Raw genomic sequence first — 13,607 nt, 5'->3', positions numbered from 1 at the left:
TGTCATAGCACTTGCATTGGTTACAACCAAACAACTTCTAATACAGATATCCCCCTCCCCCCCTCCTTTTTCCCTACATTTCCAGAACAATGCAAACCATTCCCGCAAAAAACAGACACGCCCCCGCATCGTCTCGGCTGAGGCGGCACGGGCGGAGACTCGATCGCACCGCCGGGCCACCCTCCCGCCCCCTCCTTCTTCCCGTCGTCGCCGCCGGAGGAGGCCGCCGGGCTAAGCCCAGGCGGCGGACGGCGGCGGCGGGGGCGTTTTTCCTCTCGCCAGGCCGCGAGATCTCGGGATGGGAAGCCTCGATCCCCTTTTTCCGCGTCGCGCGATGGATCCGTCGGGGGCTTCTACTGCGGCACCAGCGGGCCCCTGTGCCTCCTGGCAGCGGCCTTCGCGGGTGGCAGCCGCGATAGCTCCGTCAGCGGGCGCCTGGCCTCCGGCCCGGCTGCTCCTTTCCGTCGCGTCGGGGCGGGCACTGCTACCTCTTTTAGCACTGCGTTGGTTTTCCCCGAAGAGGAAGGGATGATGCTGCAAAGTAGCGTAAGTATTTCCCTCAGTTTTGAGAACCAATGTATCAATCCAGTAGGAGGCTACGCGCGAGTCCCTCGCACCTGCACAAAACAAATAAATCCTTGCAACCAACGCAAATAGGGCTTGTCAATCCCTATAGGGCCTATTACGAGAGTGAGATCTGATAGATATGATAAGATAATATTTTTGGTATTTTTATGATAAAGATGCAAAGTAAAATAAAGGCAAAGTAAATGGCAAAGTAAATAACTAAGTAGTAGGAGATTGATATGATAAAGATAGACCTGGGGGCCATAGGTTTCACTCGTGGCTTCTCTCGAGAGCATAAGTATTCTACAGTGGGTGAACAAATTACTGTTGAGCAATTGACAGAATTGAGCATAGTTATGAGAATATCTAGGTATGATCATGTATATAGGCATCACGTCCGAGACAAGTAGACCGACTCCTGCCTGCATCTACTACTATTACTCCACTCATCGACCGCTATCCAGCATGCATCTAGAGTATTAAGTTAAAAACAGAGTAACGCCTTAAGCAAGATGACATGATGTAGAGGGATAGACTCATGCAATATGAAGAAAACCCCATCTTGTTATCCTCGATGGGAACAATACAATACGTGCCTTGCTTCCCTTACTGTCACCGGGAAAGGACACCGCAAGATTGAACCCAAAGCTAAGCACTTCTCCCATTGCAAGAAAGATCAATCTAGTAGGCCAAACCAAACTGATAATTCGAAGAGACTTGCAAAGATAACCAATCATATATAAAAGAATTCAGAGAAGATTCAAATATTATTCATAGACAGACCTGATCATAAACCCACAATTCATCGGTCTCAACAAACACACCACAAAAAGAAGATTACATCGAATAGGTCTCCATAAGAGAGGGGGAGAACATTGTATTGAGATCCAAAAAGAGAGAAGAAGCCATCTGGCTACTAACTATGGACCTGTAGGTCTGAGGTAAACTACTCACACTTCATCGGAAGGTCTATGGTGTTGATGTAGAAGCCCTCCGTGATCGATGCCCCCTCCGGTGGAGCTCCGGAACAGGCCCCAAGATGGGATCTCGTGGATACAGAAAGTTACGGCGGTGGAATTAGGGTTTTGGCTCCGTATCTGATCGTTTGGGGGTACGTGGGTATATATAGGAGGAAGAAGTACGTCGATGGAGCAACAGGGGGCCTACGAGGGTGGAGGGCGCACCTTGGGAGGGGGGGGGGGGTAGGCGAGCCCCCTACCTCGTGGCCTCCTGTTACATGTCCTGACGTAGGGTCCAAGTCTCCTGAGTTGTATTCGATGAGAAAATCACGTTCCCGAAGGTTTCATTCCGTTTGGACTCTGTTTGATATTCCTTTTCTTCGTAACCCTAAAACAGGCAAAAACAACAATTCTGGGCTGGGCCTTCGGTTAATAGGTTAGTCCCAAAAATAATATAAAAGTGGATAATAAAGCCCAATAATGTCCAAAACAGTAGATAATATAGCATGGAGCGATCAAAATTATAGATACGTTGGAGACATATCAGGCGCCCCCGCCTGCCTTGTGGGGCGCGGTCCCTGGTCGGGCCGGTGGAGGGCTGGCCTCTGGTGGCTCCTGTTGCGCAGCGGTGGTGGGATGCTAGATCAGCTGGATCTGGCCCGTCGGCGTCTTCTCGTTCGACGGGGAGGTGAGGTGTGGTGGCTCTCCGGTGCTGCTGGCGCGGTGGCTTCATGAGAGGTGGGCGGGTCAGCGAAGGTGCAGTGCGTGAGGGTGCTGGTGGTGTTGGGGATACTCCGGGCGAAAGCTTGGCTGGTCTTGCCGGCCGGCGGCGTCGGCGTCTGTGGACGTCGTTTAACCTCCTTGGAGGCGTCGTTGTGGAGTCCGGCATCCTCTTACGCCCTCGGATCTTGCTGTTCGGGTGAAAGCCTAAGGCCCGGTTGGGTTGGGCGACGGCGTCGACATCGCCGCTTCCCTCTTTGGGCGTCGCCTTGAAGAGCTTCGGATCCCGGTTGCATGCTTCATGGGCTGGACGCTCGCGGCATTGTGGTCGGCAGGTGCCCGTCTGGCAATGCGGATGTTGCGCGGCTTCCTGTTTGTGTCAACGATGGCGGCTTCGGGCGGAGTCAGGTTTGTTGATGGTTCTTGGTAGTCGGTCTCTTCCGGCGTGTTCGAGGAGTCGCCGCTCTGGCGCTGGCTCGGCGCAACCCCAACGCTTTTCTCCTGCAATGCTCGTCGACAGAGTCGGAGCTGCCTGGTCGCCGGCGCGTGTGGTTGACTGTTTGGCATCGGCCGGCGCAAGCCTCGATGCTTCCCCTCGGCGGCGTGTGTGCGTTCTTGTGTGGGTTGCCAGGTCGCCCTGTGTGCCTTGTTTCTGCGGGCCGGTTGTGACGGTTTTCGTCTGGTTTTCCGTTTATTAACCGGACAATTCTCTTCGAGCTTATTTAATGAATCGGGCCCTAAGAGACCGCGTTTCAAAAAAAAAAAACCATTCCCGCAAAAAGAAAAGAACAATGCGAACCAAACATGCCCTTTTTATGTAACAGATGACCAATGTTCTGAACATATAGCCGTTGCATATGTTATTTTGTTCTGAAACTAGATTTTAGCAACTTAGCAACAACAGCTGCAATCATTATATTTGTATGCCTATGTCTACAGGACCTAGCATTGCATATCCATATATCGTCGAAATTCTGTTTCTTTTTTGCTGCTTTCCTCTGACTTGATGAAATCGGCGGAGTGCCTACCTTCTTCCTGCCATACCATGTAGTTATAGAGGAGAGAACAAATTAACCCCATCTTTGAAGAAAGGCCACCAAATCCATGCCGGTAGTGAGAACATAAGATACAACTCATCGTATAATCTTGACCTTTTCTCGCAAAGCTTGCTTGTGTGTGTACAATATGTATCTTTCAGGTATATTCCCAGCATAACCATGATCTGGCTTCATTATTTTTTATTTCCACAATTCTCTAGTACTGAAATTTGAAAGTCAAACCTGATAAACTTAAGTTTAGCATTCCTTAGTCCTTCTAATAATAACAGAAATGTAGCCCGACATAGCTGTAGCTCTCAAGGCAAGACATTTGACTCCTCGTATATTTTTGTAAGAACTATCCTGCTAATGTACAATCCGTTGTTTTACAAGCGATGCCGCACATATGATATTATATACTTGCAACTAGCACAATATGTGCCTTCACCCTGCATTTTTATGCCTATATATACGTACTAGAAGCACCGAACAAAGCACACAACAAGAGAGCAACAGAAGAAGTTTAATTGAGAGATCGCCGGCGGCCATGGCGACTGAACAGCTCAACGTGTTGAAAGCACTGGACGTTGCCAAGACGCAGCTGTACCATTTCAAGGCGGTCGTGATCGCCGGCATGGGCTTCTTCACGGACGCCTACGACCTCTTCTGCATCGCCCTCGTCACCAAGCTGCTGGGGCGCATCTACTACACCGACCCTGCCCTCAACGAGCCCGGCCACCTCCCGGCAAACGTGTCGGCCGCCGTGAACGGCGTGGCCCTATGCGGCACACTTGCCGGCCAGCTCTTCTTCGGCTGGCTCGGTGACAAGCTCGGCCGCAAGAGCGTCTACGGCTTCACGCTCATCCTCATGGTCCTCTGCTCCATCGCGTCCGGGCTATCGTTTGGACACGAGGCCAAGGGTGTAATGGGGACGCTATGTTTCTTCCGTTTCTGGCTCGGCTTCGGTGTCGGCGGCGACTACCCTCTGAGCGCCACCATCATGTCGGAGTATGCTAACAAGAAGACCCGCGGCACCTTTATCGCCGCCGTGTTTGCCATGCAGGGGTTTGGCATCCTATTTGGTACTATCGTCACGATCATCGTCTCGTCCGCATTCCGACATGCATTCCCTGCACCGCCATTCTACATCGACGCCGCGGCGTCCATTGGCCCGGAGGCCGACTATGTGTGGCGCATCATCGTCATGTTCGGCACCATCCCGGCTGCCCTGACCTACTACTGGCGCATGAAGATGCCCGAAACTGCGCGGTACACAGCACTCATCGCCGGCAACACAAAGCAAGCCACATCAGACATGTCCAAGGTGCTCAACAAGGAGATCTCAGAGGAGAACGTCCAGGGTGAGCGGGCCACCGGTGATACCTGGGGCCTCTTCTCCCGACAGTTCATGAAGCGCCACGGGGTGCACTTGCTAGCGACCACAAGCACTTGGTTCCTACTCGATGTGGCCTTCTACAGCCAGAACCTGTTCCAGAAGGACATCTTCACCAAGATCGGGTGGATCCCGCCGGCCAAGACTATGAATGCATTGGAGGAGTTGTACCGCATCGCCCGCGCCCAAGCGCTCATCGCGCTCTGTGGCACCGTGCCTGGCTACTGGTTCACCGTCGCCTTCATCGACATCATTGGGAGGTTTTGGATCCAGCTCATGGGATTCACCATGATGACCATTTTCATGCTAGCAATCGCCATACCGTACGACTACTTGGTGAAGCCAGGGCATCACACCGGCTTTGTCGTGCTCTACGGGCTCACTTTCTTCTTCGCCAACTTCGGCCCCAACAGCACAACCTTCATCGTGCCAGCTGAGATCTTCCCTGCGAGGCTCCGATCCACATGCCACGGTATCTCTGCTGCTACCGGTAAGGCAGGCGCGATCATCGGTGCATTCGGGTTCCTGTATGCGTCACAGGACCAGAAGAAGCCTGAGACCGGCTACTCACGGGGAATCGGCATGCGCAACGCTCTCTTCGTGCTCGCGGGCACAAACTTCCTGGGTCTGCTCTTTTCGCTGCTGGTGCCGGAGTCCAAGGGCAAGTCGCTGGAGGAGCTCTCCAAGGAGAACGTTGGCGACGATGACTCCATTGCCCCAACTGGTGTCTAGAGACGTGCAGGTGTACTTGCACACTCGTGCATTATTTGTGTGTTTGATTTGAGTTTCTGTGTTCTGCTGTTTGTTTTGTTCATGCAATTTTCTGAACTTTTAGTGTTGTAATGGCGTGACAATGTAATGCGTAAACTGTAAAGACAATGATTAAATTTTGAGAAAAATATCGTGTGTATCTCCTCTCATTATTTCCATATCATCAATAATATTGACGACATACCGTTAACAACTAATTTTTCTTGATTTGTTCTGTTCAGAGCGTGCACTGAACTGTTGCCTATATGACAAGTTGACAACACATACACACAAGTGATATGGTTTTATTATCACATAAGGAGCTCTATCATGTATTCCTCTCTCTTATACATTTAGAAGGAAAGAAAAATCTACCTTTTGTCCTCAGACATTAGGTTGATTGATTAAACTATACCAGAATTTTGAAAGACGACACAAAGCACAAAATATATTTGAACATGAAAATAGAATGAATCCTAATAGGTTCCTTTTTTCCTATAAAGAGTATTTTTTATTGACTTATAATGTAGCATCGAGGGATACCAATCATAACGAGCACACATCCGGCCTTTGCATAAGTACGATGCACACAACTAGCAAATATACAAGTCAAATAACACCGAAGCTATGCCCAGGTGAAGAAACACCCCGCAGAAGCAATCAAAACAACTATCGACGATTTACTTCAATGACCATTTGATAAGGTTAAAACTCAAAACATCAATGGTGACAAAGTTAACTAAAGTCATCTTGCAGTATTTCATGGGTGAAAGTCAATATTTCAAGAACTAAGGGTTAAGATTTTCAGAAATTTTAGAGAACGAACGTTCTTCTTATGGTTTACCAGCATGACCCAACACGTATCGTAAATTTGGCTTGTGATCGCTCATGGACATGATCGTGATGGATATGTGTTACATCAACATGTCAACAAAAAAGCCTAGTAGTGTCTCAACGATATGGGTGCAACAACATAATAGTGTTCTTAGATTGTATCTTTCATGGGTGTAATCCAATTCTGCTATTAGTTGAAACTTGAGAGTGAATATTTCCTTGTTTTGCTTTAAAGGATGAATCACTTGTTAAAAAGGAAGATGTGAAAGCTATCGGTATACCTTTCAATTCACTTTTCATCATATATGTTCTCTTGTGCTCTAGTATAATCATTTGTAACCTGATCAAGAAAATAATGACTAGCTAAACACCCAAATATCAGGCCAACTAACTAAATTATCAGGGCCCACCAGCTTAAGGGACATCTGATGAGCTAGAAGTCCACTATTTTATTAAGAGTTGACAAGTGCATTTGAATCAACCATTCATGATACTCATGTAAAACAGTATGATGTCATGTCATTGAACCTGACCATACCAAAGCACTATGCATCATATGATGACCAAACATTACACAAAAAATGTTTTTGTCCCAGCTGACCTTGTGATATTTTACTATATGCACTTTTATGGTAAGTCAAACCTTGAAAGTATGTTTTGGGTTCATGACAGTGAGAACTGTCAGCACCTTTAGCATGGGTGATGAGCCACATCAGCTCAACAAATTATCGTTCATCCTAATTGACACAACTAGTTTAGTCCAAGTTGATTTCGTTTGACTTCCTTTAATTTTACCAAGTATGCCATTGTTTCTACTTTGCTTATATATGGATCAGAAATTCTAAAAGGTTATAATGTTTTCTTGGTATGACTGTCCTATCATATGTACTTTAATCTGCTTTGAAAACATAATTTTATGGTTCGAAAGAAAAATGTTTTTTATAAGAATTTCATTGATCCAATACATAACAACAATATGATAAACCAAAACATTGGCTTCTGCATAACGAAATGCACATAACACACAAAAAGGAAAAATGTGCTGATGGTACATGACGGCCTCGATAAAAAGGAAAACACGACCTAAGGAATGGAGGACCAGTCAAAAGACTGAACCACCATCCATCCATCACGCATGAAAACCTTCGTGTTGGTCTCTTAGGAGTCGATTCATTAAAGAAATGCATATGGGAGTTTCCTGGTTAATTTGAGGAAAAACGGATGAAAACCCATTACAACACTGCTGCAAGAAAAGGCACGTGATGATCCACAAGTACAGGGGATTGCAACAGTCCTTGAGGGTAGTATTTCACCAAAATTTATTGATTCAATATAAAGGGAACCAAAGAATATTTATAAGCCCTAGCTGTTGAGTTGTCACACTAGTAAAAAAAGGGCCTATTGTCCCGGTTCATAAGGGCCTTTTGTCCCGATTCCTGAACCGGGACTAAAGGGTCGGTACTAATGCCCTGTCCCTTTAGTCCCGGTTCAATCCAGAACCGGGACAGATGGGCCTCCACGTGGCTTGTGCGCGGAGCCCAGGCAGGAGGGCCTTTGGTCCTGGTTGGTGGCACCAACCGGGACCAATAGGCATCCACGCGTCAGCATTTCTGTGGCTGGGTTTTTTGTTTTTTTGAAAGGGGGGGGGGTTGGGGGGTTTTGGGGGGTTAATTTAGGTGTTTCATATATTGTGTTAGCTAGCTATAATTAATAGAGAGAAGTGTCCTCTCTTATGTCCGTGCTTGGTCGACGCTACGTACTATACATACGTATAGAGAGGACTAGACACGCTAGCTAGCTAGTAAGCAAACGAAGGAAACAGAAGATCGTCATGAACATATATGCATACAGAGAGAAGTGATATCGACCACCTCTCCTTCTCCGAGAGATTGGTCGAACAACAAGTTCTCGTATATCTATCCAACACTACCGGCTACATATATACAATAATTATCTCTTACAAATATAATCTCCTAACATACGGACTCATGGTCCACATAGTATTCTCCGTCTTCAGCGATCACGTGGTCAAGAAAGAATGCCACCAATTCCTCTTGAATTGCTCGCATGTGAGCTGGTGCTAGGAGTTCATCCCGCTTCCGAAACATCTAATTTGAAGAAGGGGGTCAATACATATATATATATGAATGAATGAAACTCAACACAAATGATGGTAATAAAATAAAATTGTGAATGTTGTTATTTACGCACTTCATATTGTTCGTCAGAGTAGCTTTTTTGGCGATTTTTTTCCAAACCCTGCCAGACAAAGAAAACAATTACTTGATATATCAGGAAACGAACAAAGTTGCTGATATGGTGGATAATGATCGATTTAACTTACTTCTCGAGAATTTGAGTCATGTCCGCATAGTCCTGGGGATCTTTTCGTCTTGAGTCTAAGATGGTTACTAGTCCCTGCTCAAGCTTAATCTCTAGGAGAATATAGTGGAAACTGCACACGCATGCATAACTCATCAATTACATTACTATAACCTTGACTAATATATAAGGGAAACCGAATATGCACAAGACAGTAACACTCACTTGAAGTTGTAAGGAAAGAGTATTATATCTTTGTTTTCATTTATTACCAACGATCGTAGCAAGTTGGCCTCGGTATCTGCGACATGAAATTTAACCTGAGTTGCATCTATGAGATTTGTGTTAATGAACCCAATATCACCGATTTGTCTTTTCTTCAATTTGACGATCTTCAATCTGCATAATATAGTGAGGATAATTATAAATACATGCTATGAAAGAGCTGAGCTATATAGAGAGACTTAATGACAGAAGTAGTACTACTTACAGACAGTAGCAGGTGACCGTTGCTTTATCGAGGGCCAATTGATTGAAAAACTGAAAGAACTCCTCAAATGGAATAGGCAACAGTTCAATTCCAACGAGGTCATGCTCCTTTTTAACTCTCACATACAAAGTACTCCTCCCCCCAGACTCTCTGCAGATTTTCAAGTACCAATCATGCAATCTTCGCATCATCGTTGATAGAGATCTTTCATCTTTGACGAGAGGCTTCCCGTACTCGTATCTTTGTATCTGCACCTCCATGAAATCATAATGTACATCGTCGGGCAGGTAATCTCCAAGATTGCTATAACCGGGCACCATCCTCGGATCATTAGCGACGATGCCGCTAGGCACCTTGAGCGGGGGGCATGATTGCTTCGCTTGTTCACCGAGCTGGGCAATTTGTTTCCCAGCTCGTCGTTCTTTCAGCCTTTGATCACTGACAGTACTTCTCGACCGCTCCGTTTCGGCAAATTCCTTTCCAATAATGCACTCATAGTTTCCTTTCGGCGGAGACTTGGGTGGTTTTGTTAGGGCAGCCAGAGTGCGCTTCACTTTCACCGGATCTACCTTCTCCTCCGGAGGTGGATGTTTCTTTGCTTTCACCCCTTCAAAGAAGTTCCTCACTTCTTCTCGCGCGATCTCGGTGTTCTCCTCCGGGGTCCTCTCGTATGGTAACTTCTCTGGAGTCTTCAGAGAAGGACCGAATCTGTATGTCCTCCCGCCTCTGGCTGTACTGCTAGACGCCGGCAGAGCAGATAGAGCGGTTGTCTTCTTTACTTGCTTACAAGGCGGAGGAGAAGGACTACGACGCGCCGGAGCAGCCGGAGCGGCGGCAGGTCTCTTCCGCCCTTGCTGACGAGGCGGAAAAGGAGGAGGCTGGCTGCTCGGGCACGCTGGCGCAGGCGGAGAAGGAGACAGAGTGCCGCCACGCGCCGGAGAAGGAGCCGGCCGAGTGCCCTGATCATCACTCGCCGGATGAGGAGGCGGTGGAGGAGGCGGAGTGCCCTGACTCGCCGGAGGAGGAGGAGGCGGAGGCGTCCAGTTTGGAAGGTTGATGAGCTCCTTCCGCCATAGGCATGGAGTCTTCAGAGCAGAACCCAACCGAGTCTCCCCTTCACCGATAGGGTGGTCAAGCTGGAGGTCCTCAAAACCCTCCGTTATTTCATCCACCATCACCCTAGCATATCCTTCTAAAATCGGCCGACAGTGAAAAGTTGCGCCGGGTTCAGTAGGAAAAATAGAGCCAACAACCGCCTTGACCTTCATATTAATCCATTGCGTCATAAGGTGGAAATTTTGAGACTCTGTGATAGCATCCACGGGATAGCTGGCAGGAGCCGTCAAGACATGCTTCGGCTGAAGCAGCTCGGTGGAAGCCACACTGCTTCTTCGCTGAGATGGTCGGGTGGCTTCGGGGGAAGCTTCGACAGTTCGTTTGCTGCGATTTGCTTCTCGTTCCTCTATCACTTATACCCTAGCGTGCAGCGCCTGCAGTTGGGTCTGCTCCACTTTCTTCCTCCTCTCGTGGCATTTGTAACCGCTTATGTCCGGAAACCCAACCTTCCACGGAATGGAGCCTGGCATGCCTCGTGTCCGTCCAGGGTGCTCAGGATTCCCGAGGGCCATTGTGAGCTCGTCATTCTCTCTTTCTGGAACGAACGTCCCTTGCCGCGCTGCTTCGATATACTGCTAAAGCTTCTTGACTGGTATGTCCATTTGATCATTCGTCCAAATGCACTTCCCTGATACAGGGTCCAAGGTTCCGCCAGCCCCGAAGAACCAAGTCCGGCAACGGTCTGGCCAGTTAATTTTCTCTGGTTCGATCCCTTTATCAACCAGATCATTCTCAGTCTTGGCCCACTTAGGCCGGGCTACGAGGTAGCCACCTGACCCCGTGCGATGGTGATGCTTCTTCTTCGCAGCATTTTGCTTGTTTGTCGCCGACATCTTCTTACTCTTTTCCGATGTCTTGTGGGCCACAAATGCGGGCCAGTGATCTCTAATCTTCTCATATCTGCCCTTGAATTCTGGTGTCTCTTTATTTTCGACAAACTTATTCAGCTCTTTCTTCCACCTCCTGAATAGTTCTGCCATCCTCTTAAGAGCAAAAGACTTGATTAATTGCTCTTTAACTGGCTTCTCCGGATCATCCTCTGGCGGTAGGGTGAAATTTGACTTCAGCTCAGTCCAAAGATCATTTTTTGCATATCATTGACATAAGACACCTCAGGGTCTTCTGTAGCCGGCTTTAACCATTGCTGGATGCTGATCGGGATCTTGTCCCTAACCAAAACCCCGCACTGAGCAACAAATGCGCTCTTTGTCTGGAGGGGTTCAATCGGTTGGCCGTCGGGCGCGATTGCTATGATCTCAAACTTTTCATCCAAGCTCAACTTTTTCTTCGGGCCTCGTCTCTTTACCGAAGTTGTGCTCGGTCCGGAGGGCTAGAAAAAAGAACAAAGACTTAATATGTGTACATACCAAAACAATGAATGCATCAATTAACTAGTCAGCAGAAGCTTAACTAGTATATATACCTGGCCGGACTCGGTTCGGTCACCGGAGATGTCATCACGGTCTCCTTCTTGCACCGGCATTGGGTCACCGGAGCCGTCCTCATGGTCTCCTTCTTGCACCGACATTAGGTCACCGGAGCCATCATAATCATAGCCAGCTGCTTCCAGACCATCGGTGTCATTGAGAAACAACGAGCAGACGGCATCACTTCCTCGTGCGATTATGTCCCCCAACAACTCTTCTTGTACTTCGTCTCGGGCGGTGTCCATAGTTTCTACAAATATTTACAACATGGCAATTATTATTCAAACATGACAGATGGATATATTAGTGGCAAATGTAGAACTAATATTAATTAGTGGCCTCGATGCTGCTTCTCTAGGGTGGGGTGGCCTCGACGCTGCTTCTCTAGGGTTTGGGGTGGCCTCGATAACGCTTCAAGGATAAAAAAAGAAGAGGAAGAAGAAAAAAAAGAGAAGAAAGAATAGAAGAAAAAAGAACTCCTCTATTCTTTCTTCTCCTCTTTTTTTTCTTCTTCTTCCTCTTTTTTTATCGGGAACGAGGGTCGTCGAGGGTCGCCGAGCGGTAGAGGAAACCCTAAATAGCAAGTATCGTGGGTGTGAGATACATGTGGCCGTCGGTGTCGGACACTACATCCACGTCCCACAAGTGACGTGGGCGTCAAAGCCCGCGTCACTTGTGGGACGTGGATGTAGTGTCCGACACCAACGGCCACATGTATCTCACATCGACGATACTTGCTATTTAGGGTTTCCTCTACCCGCGTCACTTGTGGGACGTGGATGTAGTGTCCGACACCGACGGCCACATGTATCTCACACCCACGATACTTGCTATTTAGGGTTTCCTCTACCGCTCGGAGACCTTGGACGACCATCGTTCCCGATAAAAAAAGAGGAAGAAGAAGAAAAAAAAGAGGAGAAGAAAGAATAGAGGAGAAGAACTCCTCTATTCTTTCTTCTCCTCTTTTTTTCTTCTTCCTCTTCTTTTTTTATCCTCTTCTTCCTCTCATGTTCGACGACCCTCGACCCCTCGGCGACCCTAGACCCCCTCTCGACCCTCGACACCTCGGCGACCGTCGACCCCCTCTCGACCCTCGACCCCTCGGTGACCCTAGACCCCCTCTCGACCCTCGTTCCCGATAAAAAAAAGAGGAAGAAGAAGAAAAAAAAGAGGAGAAAAAAGAATACAGGAGAAACACTCCTCTATTCTTTCTTCTCCTCTTTTTTTCCTTCTTCCTCTTCTTTTTTTATCCTCTTCTTCCTCTCATGTTCGACCCCCCCTCGTGTTGAAGTTATCAGGAGGGGGTATATCGACCCCCCATGTGTTGAAGTTATCGGGAGGGGGTATATCGACCCCACCCCACGTGTTGAAGTTATCAGGAGTTTATATCGACATGACATACGCACATGCGGGAAAATAATATTATCGGGGAGGGGGTATATATATCGACCCCCCCTCGTGTTGAAGTTATCGGGAGGGGGTATATCGACCCCCCCCCCCCACGTGTTGAAGTTATCGGGAGTTTATATCGACACGACATACGTACATGGAAAAATAATATTATCGGGGAGGGGGTATATCGACCCCCCTCGTGTTGAAGTTATCGAGAGGGGGTATATCGACCCCCCTCGTGTTGAAGTTATCGGGAGGGGGTATATCGACCCCCCCATGTGTCGAAGAAAAAAAGAAGAAAAAAAGAGGAGGAGAAGAAAGGAATTGAGGAGAAGAAGAGAAAATAGAATATATATTCTATTTTGCTCTTCTTCTCCTCTATTCTATTCTATTTTCTCTTCTTCTCCTCAATTCCTTTCTTCTTCTCCTCTTCTTTTTCTTCTTTTTTCTTCTTCTTATTTATTTCTCCTCGTCTTCCTCTCCCCTCTTCTTCTCCTTTCTTCCTCTTCTTATTTCCTTTTTCCTCTCATTCTTTTTCTTCTTCTTCCTTCTTAAAAATACATGAAGTAGTATTGCTTGTTTTTTTAAAATAATGTTCAA

The 13,607-nt window shown here is 47.4% G+C and overlaps 1 protein-coding gene across 1 annotated transcript; it reads left to right on the top strand.

The window, feature by feature from the left end:
* Positions 1–3,830: 3,830 nt before the first annotated feature.
* LOC543397 (inorganic phosphate transporter 1-2) lies at positions 3,831–5,408 on the top strand. Its single transcript, XM_044505277.1, has one exon. It carries the CDS (start codon positions 3,831–3,833, stop codon positions 5,406–5,408), a length of 1,578 nt encoding a protein of 525 aa, XP_044361212.1.
* Positions 5,409–13,607: the final 8,199 nt, after the last annotated feature.

This window comes from Triticum aestivum, chromosome 4A (assembly GCF_018294505.1).
Source record: "Triticum aestivum cultivar Chinese Spring chromosome 4A, IWGSC CS RefSeq v2.1, whole genome shotgun sequence".
Classification (NCBI taxonomy): domain Eukaryota; kingdom Viridiplantae; phylum Streptophyta; class Magnoliopsida; order Poales; family Poaceae; genus Triticum; species Triticum aestivum.
This window is presented reverse-complemented; position numbering and strand designations above follow the sequence as displayed.

Excerpts from the sequence above, each read along its gene's own strand:
- LOC543397 (XM_044505277.1), top strand. The coding sequence starts at position 3,831 with ATGGCGACTGAACAGCTCAACGTGTTGAAAGCACTGGACGTTGCCAAG.